The sequence below is a fragment of the Mastigoproctus giganteus genome, chromosome 2, assembly GCF_048544385.1.
Source record: "Mastigoproctus giganteus isolate SK-2022 chromosome 2, ASM4854438v1, whole genome shotgun sequence".
Lineage (NCBI taxonomy): Eukaryota > Metazoa > Arthropoda > Arachnida > Uropygi > Thelyphonidae > Mastigoproctus > Mastigoproctus giganteus.
Window position 1 is genome coordinate 73,110,140 of NC_143576.1, and position 19,804 is coordinate 73,129,943.

At 36.5% G+C, this 19,804-nt stretch overlaps 1 protein-coding gene across 3 annotated transcripts in view; it reads left to right on the forward strand.

The window, feature by feature from the left end:
* Ssb-c31a (single stranded-binding protein c31A) overlaps positions 1–19,600 on the forward strand; it is a 119,902-nt gene extending 100,302 nt beyond the window's left edge. Inside the window, exon 5 of one of the 3 annotated variants that reach the window (XM_090368514.1) lies at positions 19,342–19,594. In XM_090368514.1, the coding sequence (XP_090224640.1) occupies positions 19,342–19,421 (80 nt within the window). In that variant the 3' untranslated portion in view covers positions 19,422–19,594. Of the gene's footprint in view, positions 1–19,341 lie in introns of all 3 variants that reach the window. The other 2 variants (XM_090368516.1, XM_090368517.1) reach the window with 2 other exon arrangements.
* The last annotated feature ends 204 nt before the right edge of the window (positions 19,601–19,804 follow it).

The window sequence follows — 19,804 nt, forward strand, 5'->3', positions numbered from 1 at the left end:
CCAATTCTGCACTGCTTATATCTGTGTGACACAAGGTCTGCATTTGATGTCTTGATCAGCACTTCAAATTCATCAATTTTTTTTATTTCCTGTACTTCTAGCATTGTTGTATATGCAGATATACCTGCACCTGTTCTTTCTCTTAGTTTCCCTAACACAGCCCATGTATTTACTTGTTCCACGAATTACCCCCAGCAACCTGCTCTCTAGGCTGCTGCTGCTTATTACAATAGAAGCAGTGCAGGGATCACTTTTGCCTCTGGTTGCGGCTATTGTTAATCTTTTAATCTGTGAATCCCCCAAAGATAGCAGTTTTCCGACCTACCTACCTATCACTGCCTCGATAGCATTAGCAGATATTCTTGCACCCTTTCAATTTAAGTGTATCCCATCCCTGTAGCTTTGCTGTTAGCAAGCAGAGACCATGCTGAAAAAAATTCTACCCCATGAGCCTTGCACAATCTCTCCAAGGCCAAATTGATTGACAAGGCTCTCATTATATATTCCCTCCTGTTGTCTCTGGGCAGAATTGCAGACAATTTCAAATTTAACACTAACCCACGACTTTTTTAACATTAACCTATACTTGTTGAGTAAATCTACAGATCTCTTACTCTTAAGGTCGTTAGTGCCAACGTGTACAATATCACCTTTTGTGTCCTTAAACGATATCTGCACGTCATCAAATTTTTTCCCTGGCAGGGGAAATGGTCCTGTTCCACCTATCCGTTTTGTATAATATATTCCCCCCCCCCCCCGACAAATAATCACCAACAATTAGCTCCTGTGAGACCAGCGTATTCTGCCTTGGAGATCGTCGCTGTGTTGCCTGATGCATGGGAGTGAGCTCTGGCATTAAGTTCGGCTGCTAAGAGCTTGGTGGCCCTCTTCAAGGGCATCTATCCTACACCTCAGACTCTCCCATCAGAACACTAGAGTTGGCGCCTGATTTCCTCACAGTCTTTGCACCTTGCACACACACATAAACATCCTCCTTGGCTAGATCACGTCCAATTCTAGACAGCTCTGCAAATATTTCACATTTCATGCATTTTTTTAGACTGTGATGCACTGGAGAATCACCCCTTCAGTTCTCCCCCAAGCCACGGCACTCTGGCTAATCTCTGAGCATTGCTTTTGCTGCTCTAGTCTGGGTCATGATTCAGTTTAAGTACAATTTAATAAGATTAATAAATTTTTAATTGATTAATTGATAATACTATACTAAGCTAACAGATTTCTAATACAGTGCTACATGTTTCGCTATCTAGTTTTACGTTAAACCTTATGCTATCAATAAATAAAAATTTAGCGTTCACTGGAGCTGAAAACCTTGTCCAACATGTCTACACCCTTTGGGCTCGCCCCAACACTTCCCTACGTTGCAGCCTCTGTAGGGATTATCTTGGCTAGCAATTTTACAGGAATATTATTTTGAGCAGACACTGCAGCCCCATTCGTTTTCAAGCGTTGTTAGTCCACTAGGGCAAAAATTACAGAAGTGAAATTAACTATTTATTTCTATTCTGTCTACAATGTTGAAACTCTCAATATACATAAACAGAAGTGTTTTCTTTGATGTCCCAACTTTAAAATTCAGAAAATCTATTAATTAACACAAAAACCGCAAAAATATACATGTTCTAATTATTTCTGAGAAAAACAATCAGGTGTTGACCTTGATCGCTGAATTTGTTTGAATTTCTTGCATGCGTGTCTGCTCCGTCACTCACCAGCATGATTAAAGAGAAAAAAAATAAATAAATAAAATGCATTCAACTGTTTCTTGGCATAAGAAACCTAACCAAAATAATTGCAATGAATTGTTTTTAAAAAATGAAGAGATTGTACTTTTTTTTTTTTTTGTAGTTGTTGGTGCATTGGCTTCTGTGGCCATTATGCACCTCCCAAGGATTTTGCAGTACTTTGATCCAAGCCCAAGCCTGGATTCGAACCCACTACCTTTGGGTTGCCAGGCAGGCACTTTACCCACCCGGCTAGCCAGGTCGGTACTTCTTTTCTTTAATGAGTATTGTATCTACTAACAAAATCAAGGAAATTCATCTATTGGAAGCCACACCGGAAAAAAAAAAAAAAAAAAAAAAAACTGGTGTAAAACTGAACACGGCAATGGGCATTTAATTAAAAAGAAAAATTTGCTTTATTGTATTAATTGTCAGGGAACAATATCGGTACAGCATGTTTTCAGGATGTACATTTTTTATTCTAACAAAGTTTCCAGAAAATATTTATGTTGATAGGTGCATTATAAACTTCAAAAACTGGTGTCAAAGAAACTTCGCATGAACATTCGCAAAATCAAACGGTAACAGTGGTGTAACCAGGATTTTTTGTGAAAGACATTCACAGAAAGGCGCAACTGCCTAATGCAGATATGCTTGTTATTTTTGGTTTTAAATAAGAGGTACCTGAATATCTGTATATGTCTGTATTACAAAAACATTATATTAAACGTGTAAATAATAACAACAAACTATTTTATAAATTATTATTTTATTAATATGTTTAGTATGATTTTTTTTTTTTTTTTTTTTTTATTGGTTACATGTATTCATTACATATATTTTTTATAAAATATAAGCAGTACCTATACAATTACAAAAATAAACATGTGAAACAAAATTAACTGAAAAAATAAAACATAAACGATGAATTATAGATATAAAAGTTAACATTTTTAAAAACATTGAATGAATACTTAGTTGTACAATGTATATTGCCATATTACTTTTCTAAAAATGGGCCACAATACCAGATTTCAGTATCAGTAGGGTACAATGTACCTGCTGATCCTACCCTGGCTACGCCACTGAACAGTAGTAATCCTTTATTGCACAAAAAGTAATCCATTACAGTGTAATGGAGAATGTTTTCTGCTTCAAATGGATGGAAAGGACTTGTCAGTATTCCATCTAGAAATAATATCAGTGGAGACATAAAAACAGGTGTTTTATTCTAAAAAGTCCCTTGCGGTAAAATCAAACAGGAAGTTACCCTTTACGTTACCAAAAGCTAGGGCCGGTGCTAGGGGTGCATAAGTGAGGCAGTTTCCTCAGGCATCACGGCATTAATAAAATATGCTTTACATTTAACATTCAATATCAATTATTGCACAAAAAGTAATCCATTACAGTGTAATGGAGAATGTTTTCTGCTTCAAATGGATGGAAAGGACTTGTCAGTATTCCATCTGGAAATAATATCAAGTGGAGACATAAAAACAGGTGTTTTATTCTAAAAAGTCCCTTGCGGTAAAATCAAACAGGAAGTTACCCTTTACGTTACCAGAAGCTAGGGCCGGTGCTAGGGGTGCATAAGTGAGGCAGTTTCCTCAGGCATCACGGCATTAATAAAATATGCTTTACATTTAACATTCAATATCACATTTTTACTTTATCTCTACTCCAAATACAAAATATCTTGATTTTTGTACTGTTAGGTTTTCACTATCTACAATTATACATATATACCACAGCGATGGGTACAGTCAGTGCTTTTTTTTTTTTTTTTTTGGATGGTACGGAATGGTTGAGCATATGGGCACTTTATTAACAGTGAAGTGTGACATCTGAATGCAGTACATTTTGAAATTTGTAATATTCAGTAAATTCTTTTCACAGTTTACCTACTGTTCAAATAAGCTTATAGTAAATTGAATAGTAGTTAAATGTGAAACAGTAAATTTGCATTTTTTGCTGTCTGTTGTTAAGATATTTGCTATAACCTTTATAACCATTTTTGGAATTTTAAATTACTCAATTAGATCTCTGTTTAACAAACTCCTTTACTGCTAATTTTTCTGTTTAATGAATTTTTTTGAATTCCCCTTGGTAATTACATTTAAAATACAGTAGCTTTCGTTGAGTGAAGAAATTTTTCACATAACGTACGGATTAGGAGAGATTTAAGGGAACACACTGTTCGCACTTTTGTCCTTTATGCAGTTTAGGTAATTTGCTGCTGATTAAGAGAGCAGCACTAATTGCACGAATTAAGAGAGCTAAAGGGATTACCATTCTACAACTTAGTGGTATTCATCAAACTTATCTGACCACCTATCCCACATGCCAAGAAGTCACGCTGGTGAACAGGTAGTAGATCAAGGGGTATTCCCAAATTCTCTAACTGGATGCTTCTGTAAGTGCCCTGTTAGAGAATTAGGAGTGAGTGATTTAGAGAATTAGGAGAGAGAAACTATCTCTTGAAAAGTGATTGTAGTAATTGTGACATCACAACTACTTCAGTGCCATGAGGTGAAATTCAAAAATTTTTCCATACTGCAAAAAAAAGTGATGAATACTTTCTCAAACAATACTTGAATTCCATACTGCAAACAAGTGATGAACACTTTCTCAAACAATACTTGAAGACTTCATATATGAAATGAAAAAAATAATGGACTGGCCTCAAAATGGTATACAGTATTATCTGAATTGAGAACTTTATTATTAGTAAAGATCTGTGAACATTGATATTGTCTCTTTAGTATTCAAATAAAGACTTTTGTTCATTAAAACAGTCTTTAATGAAGATTTTTGCATTTTAACCAAAATAATACCATTATAATTACAGCTTGGAAATTACAATATTTACCTTATAATTTTCTGACATGGGTATTCATTTATTTTGAAATTAACTGAAAACCTTATAATTTAACATAATATTCCCGCTTGGGGTATACCTACCCATAATCTCATAGACCTCAGTTCGATTTCCACCAAATGAAATTGTTTTTATGAAAACAACATGTACCGCCATCCAGCAGCAAAATTTAAAAAAATAATAATAATTATAGTGGAGACTGGTCTACACAAAGGGTTATTGGAAGCAGCCAGCGACGCTTGGTGGCAAAAACACACAGGGGTCGGAGTGATGAGAGTCACGTGGTCTATGATGTCACCCACACAAAAGGATCCGTCAGAGACAGGTGGCACCACCTAGCAGTGGCAGCCACAAATTAAATCTGTTCAAATCACCAGTACCCCTACTTTCTTTTAGAGAGCCAGTTATTAAAAATTTACCACCACATCCCTGGTTGGAATTGTGTTCTTAAGTGATCCTCTACGGCTGTTATACACAAGGATCCCATCGGGGAAATGCCGTTCATATCAGTGGTGTATCTTTAGCAGCTGGTTTCTTTTTGTCATTTCAAACCATTGACGATTGCAAATGTAGCATACAGAACAGAAATTTTTAATAAATCTCGTTTTGAACTCTTTTGATGCATGTTCTTGATGGCGTAAGGAAAAGTAGCATGATCATTTAAACTCATCTACTCTGCATTGGAGAAATTTTCCATTGCACATAATTAATACTCACTTCGGTACATCATTGTTATATGGAGCAGTGGTATTGATGGATGAAGATGCTGCTAAATCCAACGCTTGATTTTCTGTTTGTCTTTTAAGCAATCTCGATAGTTTTTTTCATTCTTGCACGATGCTCTTGTGAATTCTCTGCACTTGACTTTTGCATCGAACACCTTTTTTCAAAATTATTGTGTGAAAACTTCTACAGCAGCATCTAACAATGAAATGTAACGAAAATGCAAGACAAAAAAAGAAATTGTTGACACAAATATTTGTATTGCTGCAGCCATATGACAAATACTTGTATTGTTGTATTTATTATTACAAGTATCATAAATACTTGTATTTATTTTTTTAAACATTTAACATGTTCCTAATACTTTGAATTAGGAATAATTGAAATCCCAGACCTACACTTTGAAATTTAAAAATAACAGTAATTATTATTATTATTATTGGCCATATGGTGCAAGGAAGGCTGAGGCTTATGCTGCACCGGCTGAAAAAAAAAAAAAAAAAAAATTCTGAATTACCCTGAGAGAGAGAGAGAAGTAGAAAGGAATCACCAAGAAAGAGAAGAATGATGATATCCAGCTCAGGACTCTAGTGTGCTAAGCCCATACTCACCAGATGTTATCCCCTGGGGATAATGACAATACCTTATGCAACAGGATCTAGAAAAGTACTGTTGTTGTTGTTGTTATTTGGTTTTTAGGAGCATTAGCAACTAAGGCCATATTGCTCTGGGGATATGCGGTGGTCATTTCCTGACCTTTCCGCATTCTTCATATTTGGTGGTGACGGGCTCGAACCCTGGTCTAATCAAGAAGCGTGTGCTACTCGGGAGGCGCGAAAAGTACTGCATAAGGGTAGCAGTAACCCCAGAGTAATGTACCAACTGTGTGGTACTACACTCAGAAGGATGAAAAAAGACTTGGGGGTAATTGTGCAGTCAGATATGAAGTTTTCAGAGTAATGCAGACAAGCAGCTGGAGTAGCTCGTAGGGTCTTGTCAGTGATTTACAGGCACCCAGCAGCAGCACACCTTTCGAAAGCCAAGGACATCGTTAACAGTCAACTTACATTCACTATTTGTGTACTTTCACACAGTTTCACTTGCCTGTTTTCAAGAACGATGCCCTTAATGCGTGAAATATTGTCTTCTGTCTTGTTCGATGAAGGCCTGCCCGCCAGATGTCAGTCTTCAATGTCAACGTGGCCCACTTTGAATTCATTTGACCAAAAACACACCTGCTTCTTTGTCATCACCTTTTCGCCATACACAGCAACCAGTTCATAGTGAATATCATTTGGTGAAAACCCTTTTGCTTGGAAAAAGTGAATAACTTCACGAACACCTGTTTCTGATCATACTCGCACGATAGCTGCCATTTCGCAACTGGAATCTGCTGTGAGGCAACAGTACTGCAACACTGCAAAAGGTCTTTCTGAACATTATTAACATGTCTATCTGTCCACTGCATTTCTTCTCTTTTTTTTTTTTTTTTTTTTTTTTTTTATGTGAACCTCAAACACGAGAGGTATTAGAACCTATAGTACTTAGTACCGTGCTTGGGTTGGAGGTTGAGAAGACGAAACAAGATATTTGTTGACATTGAGCTTGAACTTCTGTAGACTGTAATTTTCAGGAAATACGTATGAAGGAAGGTTGTTCCAGAAAAAGGCAGTTGAATGAATAAACGAGGAAGATGAAAAGTTGGTTCTGTGGGTTTGAAGTTGGACAGTAAATGGATGTTGGCTGGTGGCGGCATGTGTTCAGACTGTTTTGAAAGAGAGAGAGCGGGAATTATAGAAGCCAATTCAGAAGAACAGTGCCCACGGAAGTATCTGTAGAAGAGGTATTCAGCAGAAGCGAGTGATTTTACTGAGATTTTACTGATCATACTCGAGTGGAGAGATTCTGTTAGAGATGAATCATTAATTAACCTAACTGCCCTCTTCTGAATGGAATCAAGAAGTCTGAGAGAGGTTTTGGGGGCACCACCCCAGATGTGGGAACAATATTCCATGGCAGGGCGGATTTGCGATTTATACAGAGTGAGCAGCTGTTTGGAAGAAAAGTAACGCTGAGAGCAAAAGAGAAAACAAAGTATTTTAGATGCAGAGGAAGCAATATTTGTAATGTGCTTGTGCCAAGAGAGATTAGAAGTCACGGTAATCCCCAAAAGAGATATATCATTTTGCCTAGAAATCGGAGTGTCACCAAAGATAAGCATAGGAGCAGAAGAATCCTTTTTGCGAGATATAAGACAAGACTGAGTTGAAATCAACTAAGTTGTCTTTGCCCCACTGGAGAATTACCTGAAGATCGGCATTTAAGGAATTGGTAGCAGATTTTCGAGAAGTTGAAGCTGATTGAGCAGGACAAGGTTTCTCAAAATGGAAAGTGGAATACAATGTGCTATCATCGGCAGAACTATGGATAGGATTTCCAGTCAATAGAAGAAGGTCATTAATATACAAGAGGAAAAGAGTGGGGGAAAGAACTGAACCTTGGGGGACACCAGCATTAGTGCAGAAGTTAGAAGACAGAGAGCCATCTACCATCACCCTCAGTGAGCGATCAGAGAGAAAACTGGATAACCAATTACTAAAAGCAGTTGGCAAACCATATGATGGAAGCTTGTTTAGAAGACCTTTATGCCAAACACGATCATAAGCCTTTGAGATGTCGAGAGCAACTACTTGTATTTCACCGAACCTTTCCATTGAATTAGTCCATAAATGGGTAACATAATCCAGAGTATCACCAGTGGATCGACACTGACGGAATCCATACTGGCGATCGTTGATCAGATGGAAGGTTTATAGGTAGTTTAAGAGTTGTGGTTATAATTGATTTCTCCATTACTTTAGAAAGAGTAGAAGTAATTGCAATGGGACGATAATTGGATGGGAGGGATTTGTCACCCTTTTTAGGAACTGGCTGGATATGAGCAAATTTCCAAGCAGAAGGAAAAACACCTTTGGAATAAGAAAGTGAAAAAAGGCGGCAAAGAATAGGAGTTAGTTCAGGATCACGGGTTTTGAGAACAAGTGGAGAAATACCATCGGGACCTGGAACTTTCTTAGCATCAAGATTCATCAAAATCCTTCTGACATCCTTTTGACGGAAGACCACAGGAGGCATTGAATGGAGCATGTTGGGAATGGTGGGAGGTGTTTTACCAAGATCATTAATACATGAGTTGGAAGAAAAATGGGATTCTAGTAGGTCGGCTTTATCCTTGGCTGAAGTGACTACAGAACCATCTGGTTTGGAAAGAGGTGGGAGCAGAGATGGGCAAAATTTGCAGCCAATAGCTTTGGTAAGAGACCAGAATGCTCTGCTACCATAAGGGCAAGAAGCAAGTTTTCTACTCTTAGCCTGTTCAAACTCTAATTTGGACTGATTAATAACTGCTTTACAATTGTTGCGTGCTTTGGTGTAGGAAGAAAATGAAACTGAAGAATTAGAAACAAGCCAATTACGATATGCAACATTCTTCTCTTGAACAGCCTTAGCACATTTATTGGAAAACCAAGGTTTAGATAAAGGACGAGATTTTAAAGTGGAGTGTGGGATAAAGGATTCCATTCCTGAAAGAATAATTTCACTGACACGATCTGAGCAAACGTTGACATCAGAAGTTTTGAAACAGTAATCCAACCAAGGAAAAGAAGAAAAGAAATCTCGCAGGTTATCCCATTTTGCATTCTTCTAATGCCAAACAACACGAGGTTGGGAATAGCCATGAGATAAAGGCTCCATTGGAGAAGAGACAATCACCAAGTTGTGATGTGAAGTGCCTAAAGGACCTCTCACTTTGACCGTGTACTTAGAATGGTTGTTTGTGAGAAAAAGATCAAGCGTGTTGGCTGTATGATTAGGATTGTCCGGTATTCTTGTAGGTAAATGAACAATCTGTGCAAGGTTATTAGTAATTGGAAAAGCCTCAGCATCTGCACCAGCTGGAGTTGTGAACATTAAAATCACCAAAGAAAATTACCTCACTGTTAGGAAAGTTGGACTGGAGAAAGACAAGTTGCAAAGAGAGGAAGTCAAAGAGCTCTAAGTGATTAGTGGAGTTTGAATTTGACACAATGAGGTAGAGAGAATTTAAGCCAGAGAAGATCAAAGAGAGGAGATTCCAAATTGCCAAGTCTCTGACAGGGAATATCGGAACGGACATATGCACAAGTACCACCTTTAAGGCGAAAGGAATCATACAGCGAATAATTTGGGCATCTGAGATGAGCAGTATTTGAATCAACCGATAACTGAGATTCTGTCAGAAAAAGTACATGGGGTTTGGCAGCCTGCAAGTGGAAATGGACATCGTTGAAATTAGAATTGAGACCACGTATATTTGTGAAATGAATTAGGAAGTGCTTGGGAGGTTTAGATCTTTTCGCAGATAAGCTTTCTCTATTAGTTTGACAATACATGGTGTATTCAATAGTAAGAAAAAGTGGGTGGGACATGCTGTATGAAGTAATGAAATTTTTGGATATGGCGTACACATGGTAAGAATATACCCAGATCCTTGACATAATGGGGCCTCAACAATGCTCCCCGCATACACGCTACTTAGACTCCCTCCAGTCACTATCTGGCAGAGTAGAGGTAGCAAGATTATACACTAGCTGATCCGGAAGCCTCCTAGAGAGTTACCAATATGTTCGGTCCGGTGTACTAACTAGCAGCTGGCCTGCGAACACCGTTTTGGAGCTGTACCGTCAAAATGTAAGGCATATTGGATCTCGCTACGATGTTCATCATAACTTCAAACGTCTTCAGTCATACTGCATGATGGAAGAGATAGGGAAGGGTTGACCGGAACTTAGCTCTAGAGACTAAACATAGGTTCCACCACTTCAAGCCTCCAATAAGTAAAGTGGTGGTATTGCACCCATTGATGAGAGTTATCTACCACCTAGTACTGCCTGGTAACATAGAGGGGCGGTATTCCTCCATGTGGTGTGGGCACCACACCTCGACCCTTGCTTACATTGGTTCACACCTGGGTGGTCACCCACATCGACTTGTGCATGGTAGGTGACCACCCAGGATTACTAACAGTCCCACCATCGTGAAGGTGCAAGCAGAGGATTTGGCCATCACAGACCGTCCGGACTTCACCGAAATTGGGTCCACTTGACTTGAGTGTCACCCGAATATCAGTTCCATCAAAGTTTTAGACTCCCAGGTTGCAAGTACAGCTTGTCTGGCATATCTGAGTGATTGTCTGTGACAACCTCAAGGACCTATAAGTATTAATACATATATTTATATGTATTAATTTTTATTTACTAACACATACATGCATATAAATCAGATAGGATCTATAGATAAAAAGAAACATAAGTTTCTTTAATATCGAATAGATTCAAAATCACTACCAAAGATACCACAACAAAAAGATTCAAAATTAATTTAATATTGTTTGCTAGAAACTTGGCATCTTTTGTGAGAAACTATTTTATCAATATCAAGCTTTTGTGATAATGCAGTTTTGAGTATGAATGATAAGTGCTCATTTGTTAATTTCGCCATATGTGAAGTTTTTCATTCAGGAGTGAAAATAACTGCTTGCAAAGGTATGTACTACCAAACGTAGCTAAGATTCTCGAAGCAGACATGTGCATTTCAACAAAATGTCTTGGCAAGTAAGAATAAAAGTCAGGAATACCAACTTCACTACACTTCTCTTTTAGCACCGTGTTATGCTGAATTTCAACAAGTTCCATTTGAATGTTACTTTTTGCTTTCTCAATATCAAAAGAAAATGGAGCACTAAATAGTAAAAAATTGTTTTCACACATATTTAATTCTTCAAACCGCCTTTCAAATTCAAATATTAATTCCTGAATATCTGAGGCATTCTTGCTGAAATTACAAGAACCAAATGAATCTTGATAATTTTTACATGTATGAAGATGAGTCGAATCACAATTTTTCAGTTGCTTTTCCCAAAGTCCAAGTTTTATCTTGAAGCTCTAATGTAGTCGTACATAAATGTTACAACCTGATTTCGAACCTGAAGTTTTAAGTTCAAGTCATTTAAATGCCCTGTAATATCTACAATGAAGGTCAAATCATGGAACTATTAAATAAAATAAATAAATTTTCTGTTTATACTTCGGCACGACAACCAAGTCAGTAGAGTTTACAATAAATCGTCAGTGCAAGTATTCATCATATTCAGTAGTAACGAGCTTGAATCCCGGTCCACTCAAGGAACACGTGCTATGCACTCTTTCTCCTGACCACTCGGCTACGTCAGGCTTAAGTTAAATTCTTATCATTAAGTTGTTCTGGTGACTCTCCTTTCATTTCTAAAAACATTTTGATTCCTTGGAGTAGTACCCAAATTTGCTTCAAAACCTTATGACAGGAAAGCCAGCGAACTTCTGTATAATAAAGTAAACCTTCCTGCTCACTTTCAATTTCCAAGAGTAATGAAGAAAACTGCCATTAATTCAAACCTCGGGAACATATAAAATTCACCGTTTTCTTAATTAACAAAGTTCAGCACATGTTCCATTCTCACTGCTTTTGAGCACAACACTTCCTGATGTATAATGCAGTGAACGTGATAAAACTTACTATCAGGAGCAATTTTCATTCTGCTTAGCTAATAGTTTAGCTATAAATCCATTTATCTTTCTGCTTAGCTAATAGTTTAGCTATAAATCCATTTATCTTCCCTGTCATTGCTGCTACACCATCTGTAGCTACGCACACTAGTTTTGATAATGGAAGGTTATACTTTTCTAAAAGTCCATATACTTGCTTAAAAATATCTTCACCCGTTATAGTGATATTTCTTCAGTAACAGTAAGATTTTCATCACATGCGCGAATAAATACGGCTAATTGAGCCAGTCCACTGATATCAGTACTCTCACTGACTGCAATCAAAAAAGTCAGATAATTTTCCATTTTTTCTTTTAAGTTATCCACTGATGTCAGCGGCAATTTCGTCAATTCTTTCCGCAATAGTATTTAGTGATAACGAAATGGTCTGAAAAGTTTTAACTTTTTCAAGGCAAAGAATTTCAGCTTATTTTCACCATACACTGCTTTACAAATTCACCTTCATTAAAACACATTGAATGTTTATTCAAATTGGTGATGGAAAATAATTTCATATTTCTAGTTATAAAGAGACAGTTGGAGAGGGGAAAGTGCTGCCTTGCCTACTTAAAAGGCTTGTGTAAACCAAGGTCAAAAGAGAGTTTTATGATTTTTAGTTTTAAAATGAAATATCTGTGTTTTATTGTATTTTTATTATTTTGTTGAATATTTCCCAATTAAATTTTAATCTGGTTTGGGTCACACTCAGGAGCGTTGTGGCCTGCATGTTTGCCACCACTGCTCTACAGTATTAATACAGTATCTGACTTTCTCTCTCATCAGTAGTGACAGCTCCTTGTTGAAAGGCACCTCAGCAAAATATCTATTGCATATGGTTCAATATTGGTGGCTATTATTCTTTTTACCTTCATAATTATACATAAATATTGCTGCGCCTCTATAGCTAGGTGGGCAGGAGCAACAATTCATAGCACACTCTTCTTGATTAGACCGGGGTTCGAGGCCATGACCACCGCATATCTCTGGAGCTATATGCCCTTAGTTGCTAATGCTCCTAAAAATCAAATATAACAATAAATATTACTTGGGTAATTTTGAAAGTGATTCATTGCTGTTTGCTTCAAATTATATTAAAAAAAATCTGACACACCACTGATGCTGCTGTTTGCACTACTACTACTTGTCTTTCCAGCATGTGGGCGCCTCCGTAGCCAGATGGGAAGGAGCAGCAGTGTGTAGCACACACTTCTTGATTAGACCGGGGTTCGAGCCCGTCACCACCAAATACGGAGGATGACAGAAAGGTCAGGGAATGACCACCGCATATCCTGGAGCAATATGGCCTTAGTTGCTAATGCTCCTAAAAACCCAAAATAACAAATAACAAATTACTTTACAGCATGTGAACAACTGCATTTCTTGCTGTATAGTTGATGCTGTGGAAAGTTAGAAACTGTTCATTTTATGTTTGAATTATTATATAAAATGGTTTCTTGTCTTGATCGTTATTATTGTGCACACAGTTTATTGTAACTTGAAACGTAATCACCGATAATGTGTTCACTTTTATGAAGTCGTGATAAAAAGAAACATACACAGAAAACATGCCATTTATTGTAATCAGCGCTTTGGTTTATGTTATTGCTTTTTTTCATATTGTGACTTGTGCATATGCAGTGGAAATTATCACATAACACCCCAATTTGCTTTTGAACTTTGAAATATTGCACATCCAGTTACTATTGTTCGTTCCTTCATACAGTCCATGTGGTTGTTATCACCATTACTCTGTGAAAGAAAATACATGCAACCCCCGTATAACATGGTACTTCTACAACACAGTTTCGCTCTAACACGATTGATAAATTGCAGCAATCCTAGCACAACACGTTACTTCTACAACAAGGTTTCCATCTAACACGGTTTGAGAATTGCTGTAAATCTAGCATAACACGGTAATTTTGAGCTTTTGTGCTGGGAAAACCCTGCAATTACGTTAGATGTAATTTTTAACGTTTCCATTCCTTTTTGTGAATTCCTGCTGTTGACTCGTGGTATTTTTCTAAAGCACTATTCTGGAGATCATTACCATAAAACAATATGTAGTTTCCAGTTTATTGGCCTTTTCTATTAGTGCAATCAGTTATAAACTGGTAGTAAACTCTATCTTCTTGCAATTTGCTATAGTACCGATAGCTGGAATTCTTTGGGTTTTTACATTATTGTGGTGAAATGTGTTCCCCTTCAATGAAATATTCAATCATATAAAAAACAATTAAATTTTCAGAAACTCATTAATCTGTATCTCACTTGTGCATATCGTGTTTGTTGCAACTTGTGCGTGACGTGTTCTTTGTTATTAATTGCTTATCATTTTTACTGTTTTAAATTTTACAACAAAAAAAAAGTCAGTGAACAGAAATATCAATTAGTATGTACTTTTTACAGTACATATTAATTAAGCTTGTATATAAGCATAAATTCATTTTTATTTTGCTAACTGGGAAATATTCTTCCGATTTTCACCTCTCATTTAAAGCGCTGACTATTTTTTGGGAGATCCCTGGATCTCTGTGCTTGTTTGAGACTATAAAAAATAATTGTGACTTTTAAAGAGAACAGAAAATACATGAAATCTAGATGTTACAGAAGAGATTGTGCTTAGCAGCAATGAAGAGGAAGAAAATTAAATGAACCGACATTATCTCACATTATAAGTATCACAGTTTGTAAGGTTTATTACTATTTAAGTTACTACTATTATAAAAAAATAAAGTTAAAATATTAAGGTATTACTACTATAAATATTGTTTCTGATAATTATAAAAAATGGCGTATTTTTGTTAGATTTTGGAACGTAACCTCCCTTTTTGTACTGGTTCTTAGTCCCATATAACATGGTTTCACATTACTCGAGATTTTGTAGGAACCAAACTACCATGTTATGGGAGGGTTACCTGTACTGTATCTGTACTCCCACCAATCTGTGTTTTGTAGTATGGAATTAACCCTTTTAGCATTAGTAGAGGCAAGCTTATGCAGCATCAGCCAAAAAAAAAAATAATAAATAAAATAAATAAATAAAAAATAACCACTTCCACTTCACCCCTCTGTTCGTTCGAAATACCTGTCCAGCTGAGCTTTAAACTTATTTAGGCTATCAACTTGCACGACAAGGGATGGAAGTCTATTCCACCAACCAACCACCCGCTGGCTAAAGGCAAATTTCCTCACGTCTATCCTACATCTGTCTTTCCTCAATTTGAATTTATGCCCTCTCAGGTAATTATTCTCAGCAAGAATCTCATCATCATTGAGCATGCTCAAACCATTCAAGGCTTTATACACCTCTATCAGATCACCTCGCCGGCGCCTAGTCTCCAGACACTGTAATTTGCAAAACCTAAGCTTTTCTTCGTAAGAGCACCCCTTTGTTCCATTCACTAATCTTGTTGCCCTTCTCTGTACTTGTTCCAGCAGCTCTACATCCTTCTTGAAATGAGGCCTCCAGACCTGTATACAGTACTCTAGGTGTGGCCTGACCATTGCCTTATACAAGGGAATAATCACCTCCTTATCCCTGCTGGAAAAATTCCTGTATATCATTGACAATACTCCATGAGCTACTCTTGCAGCCCATCTGCACTGCTCAGAAAACTTCATATCTGCCTGCACAACCACCCCCAGGTCCCTTTCATTCTCTACCACTGTCAGTGTAGTACCACAGAGTTGATGCGTTGCTCTGGGGTTGCTGTTTCCCATATGTAGTACTTTACATTTGTCAATGTTAAACTTCATTTGCCACCTCTCAGCCCATCTGCTCAACCTTTCCAGATCATGTGTCAGTAGTGTCCTTGACAACCCTGCCAACCTTCGTATCATCTGCAAACTTGGACATTAAGCTTGATATACCATCATCAATATCACATATAAATACAGAAAACAATAATGGACCGAATACTGAATGAGGGACTCCACTAATAACATTAGTCCACAATGAGCAGTGTCCATTGATTACCAGTCTCTGTCTTCTCCCCCTCAACCACCCCTTTATCCATAGCAGCAATTTGCCTCCAATGCCACACTGCTCCAATTTGTGCAGCAGTCTTCCATGTGCAACAGTATCAAAAGCCTTTCTAAGATCCAAGTATATAATATCAGTTATTCCCTGCATCCAGTTCTTTTGTGACTGCATCATAGTATCCAATCAAATTTTATAACTCTTGATGTTAATTTTTCTTTATTTTTAATGGTTTGTATGGATTTCTAAAAACATTGTTTCATTTTTATTGATCCACTTTCTTAAAGAAACAGTGGACAGTCAAGTATTTTATAATGCTTGATTTTCTTTCTGTCCAGTTCTACCTTTTTATTTGCACATTTCTGTTCTGTATTAAACAACACTAACAGCCACATTCTTGTTTCTTTGGTTTTTGTAATCACTATTTGAATCTTGAAGTGATCATAGTAAGTGGCATACACTTAATGAATTTATAAACTTGCAAATGGTTTGTCTTGTTCAGTTACTTCGAACCCCTCTAAATCTAAACAGGCATATTTCGGTCTCATGAACTTCAAATTAACCATTTCTACCTACATAATTTTAACCATTAAGGTATAAAGGAACTCCCCAACTTATGTAAGAGTTGCATTCTATGGAACACTACGTAAGTCGGGGAATTTCCCCCATGCTTGTGCAGCACTCACAACTGTGCTCACTGAAGTGATTGAATCAAAAATGAAATGTTTAACAAACATGTAAATAGAATTATTTATTGTGTTAAATTTTTTATCTTGTGCGCAGGAAAAATTACAAAAGCATGCAATTTTAAAAATTTATAAAATTACAAAAAAGAGACCAGCATAATTGTCAGTAAGTTTTACCTCTCGAGCATCATTGCCAGAATCGACGTCTTCAGCTGATAAGTACACTGATGCAGAGGTTGAGGGCTGTGGAGATTAAGAAGGGGACGGTGGCTTTTTTCTTTTCATCGTAGATTTCTTTGTATCAAGCAAGCATATCATTCACCCCTCTGTTAACTTTTAAGAATTGTTCGCTCTCAGGATCCATCTCAAATCTCGCGATTGCCCATGAAATTTCACGAAATGCCATTGCCATGAAGTGTCTCAGCTCCTCATTTGGTTCATCTTGAGCTTCATCAGCATTTTCTTCTTTCACTGTCACTTCAATAAGTCAATAATTCCTGCTGTTCTTCCTCTAACTCCTCCACATCTTTGGCAACAACCTGCAACTGAAGTAGCCCTGCAATCTTTACAATCTTATCTGTAACCTCTTCATATGATCCATCTTTTTTCAAACCCTATGAAGTCTTTTATGCGCTGTGGCCATATTTTCTTCCATGCGCCATTTAAACAACCTTTAGTGATTTCCTCCCAGGCCTTATTAATGTTTAAGGTGCTGTGGTAAATATTGTAAGATTTCCAAAAGTCCCTTAACGTAAAATTTTTCTCACCGTCTACCAGACAGTGCCTGAGCAAATGTTGTACGTAGTATGCTTTTAAATTCAAAACAACACCCTGATCCATAGACTGGATGAGTGAAGTCGTGTTTGGCAGTAAAAATGTGAATCTCATGTTTGAATTGAAATAATCTAGATTCATAGGATGTCCAGGATCATTATCTAATAGGAGCAAAATCGTGAAAGGAACGTCATTGTCTTTACGATATTTTTCAACCTCGAGAATGAAGCATCATTTAAACCAATCCTCAAGAGAGAGATTATTATTCATGCTCTCTGGTTCAATCGGAAATGCACACGTAGGGTGGCTTTATTGATGCCCTTAAATGCACGAAGATTTCCAGAATGATACACAAGCAGTGGTTTTAATCTTGTTCTGCTTCATTAGACCCAAGCAAGAACGTGGCCCTATCTTTTGATACCTGGCATTGTATTTTCCTCTTTGGCAATGTATGTTCAGTCCAGCATTTTTTTCCAATACAGAGCAGTCTCGTCAACATTAAAATTTGCTGCATTGAATTAGCCACCTTCATCAATTTTTTCCAACACATCTCAATTTCTCTGCAGCTGCAGAATCAGCACTGGCAACTTCACCGCATTCTTTAATGTCGTGGAAACCAGCGTGATGCTTGAACCTATTAAACCACCCATTGCTTGCCATGAACTTGGGTTGAGGTTCGCCGTACTTATCCATAATATCTTTATAAATACTTGTTGCTTTTAGTTGAATGGTCTTTAGACTTAGGGGCACTTACTTCTGAATCCGATTTTCCATCCATATTGTGAACAGCTGTTCCATCTTCGATATAGTGCCTGAACGCTGTTTTGTGATCACTGTTGATCTTAAGTGCGTTGATCCTTTTACATGTTCTTTTATACGTGCACTGTCCTTTAAAATAGTATTCACCGTTGAAGCAGTGAGACCTAATTCCCTTGCAATAGATGACAAACTTTGTCCTGCTTTGTACTTCTTAATCATTTTCGTCTTCATTTCTAAATGATTTTGTTTTGTTTCCTGGCACTCCCATCACTTGCAGTTTTTGTTGATCGCTTTCCCTTCATCATTGTAATACATAAATGGTAATGAAGAGAAGTTTCTGAAAATTGTATTTTATGTTTGAAGATTTCAGTGAAGGGAAATACATTTCATCATAATAGCGTAAAAACCCACACAATTGCAGTTATCAGTATTATTGCAAATGCAATAAGATAGTTTACTACCTGTTTATGATTAGTGCACTAACAGAAAAGCCCAATAAATCAGAAAGTGCAAATTGTTTTTATTGTTTTTTGGTTGTGACCTCCAGAAACGTGCTTTAGAAAAATATCACAAAGGTGTTCAAAATTGATTCTTATAGCGGGAACATATGATAACGATGAAAGGATAGTGCAATTTCCATTATAAATATGACCTTTTAGAGAGATAAATAGCGTAGTAATATAGAAAAATTTTCAACTTCCAAGGACTTGGAATGAATTACAAAAAAAAAAAAAATAATAATAATAATAAAAAATAACAATGTTATTGGGTTCACATTACAATATTTTCACGATACCTCCATTTATTCCTAAGGGATGCAAAATGCATTTTCACTGTTTTTTTAAGTTTTCATTGGGGGCAAAAACTTACGGAAAGTCGAATTTCTGTAAATCGTGTATTACGTAAGCAGGGAGTTCCTATATTTATATTTTTCAGCAGTTTTAAGCTGATGAAGAGTCCCTAAAACGTATTCAAGATGGTAAGACATTTTAAACACTAGTTTTTTTTTTTTATAATACTTTTTTTATGGTTATATTTAATTGAATACATAATCTGATGATAGTAAAATTAATAAATTTTAATTACTGAGGTTTCAGTTGTGAATTTTGAATCAGTGTATCCAGTTTATATACATGCTGTATCTTACTTTAATGTCATATTTATTTTCTAGGTATTTGCTTGACAATAGATCAGTGGAATTCTCTGAAGGAACATATAGATGATATAGATGGGGCCATCAAGAAATTTTAGCATTTTTAAAGAATTATAATCAAGAAATGGTGGATTCTGATAAATTTAGTTTTATTCTTCATTGAAATGTTCCCATTACTGTTGATACATTATGATAATCTTTAGACTGTATAAGCATTGATGTCTTTGCAATTATGAATATTTTGAGCATTTTTGTTTTACTGATGTTTGCCATTATAGTGAAAGTCTTATGCTGTCACTTTATTTACAAAAAAAGTATACATTAAAAATAAAAGACTGTTTCTTTAGAGTAATGTGGTTAATAATAACAAGTTTGAGAGGTTTGTTTTTCTTCTTCCAAATTTGAATTTGTATGTTGCCAATAAAAAAATAAATTTGAGTGAAGTGTAAATCATTTTTTAATTTCTTTTGATATATTAGGA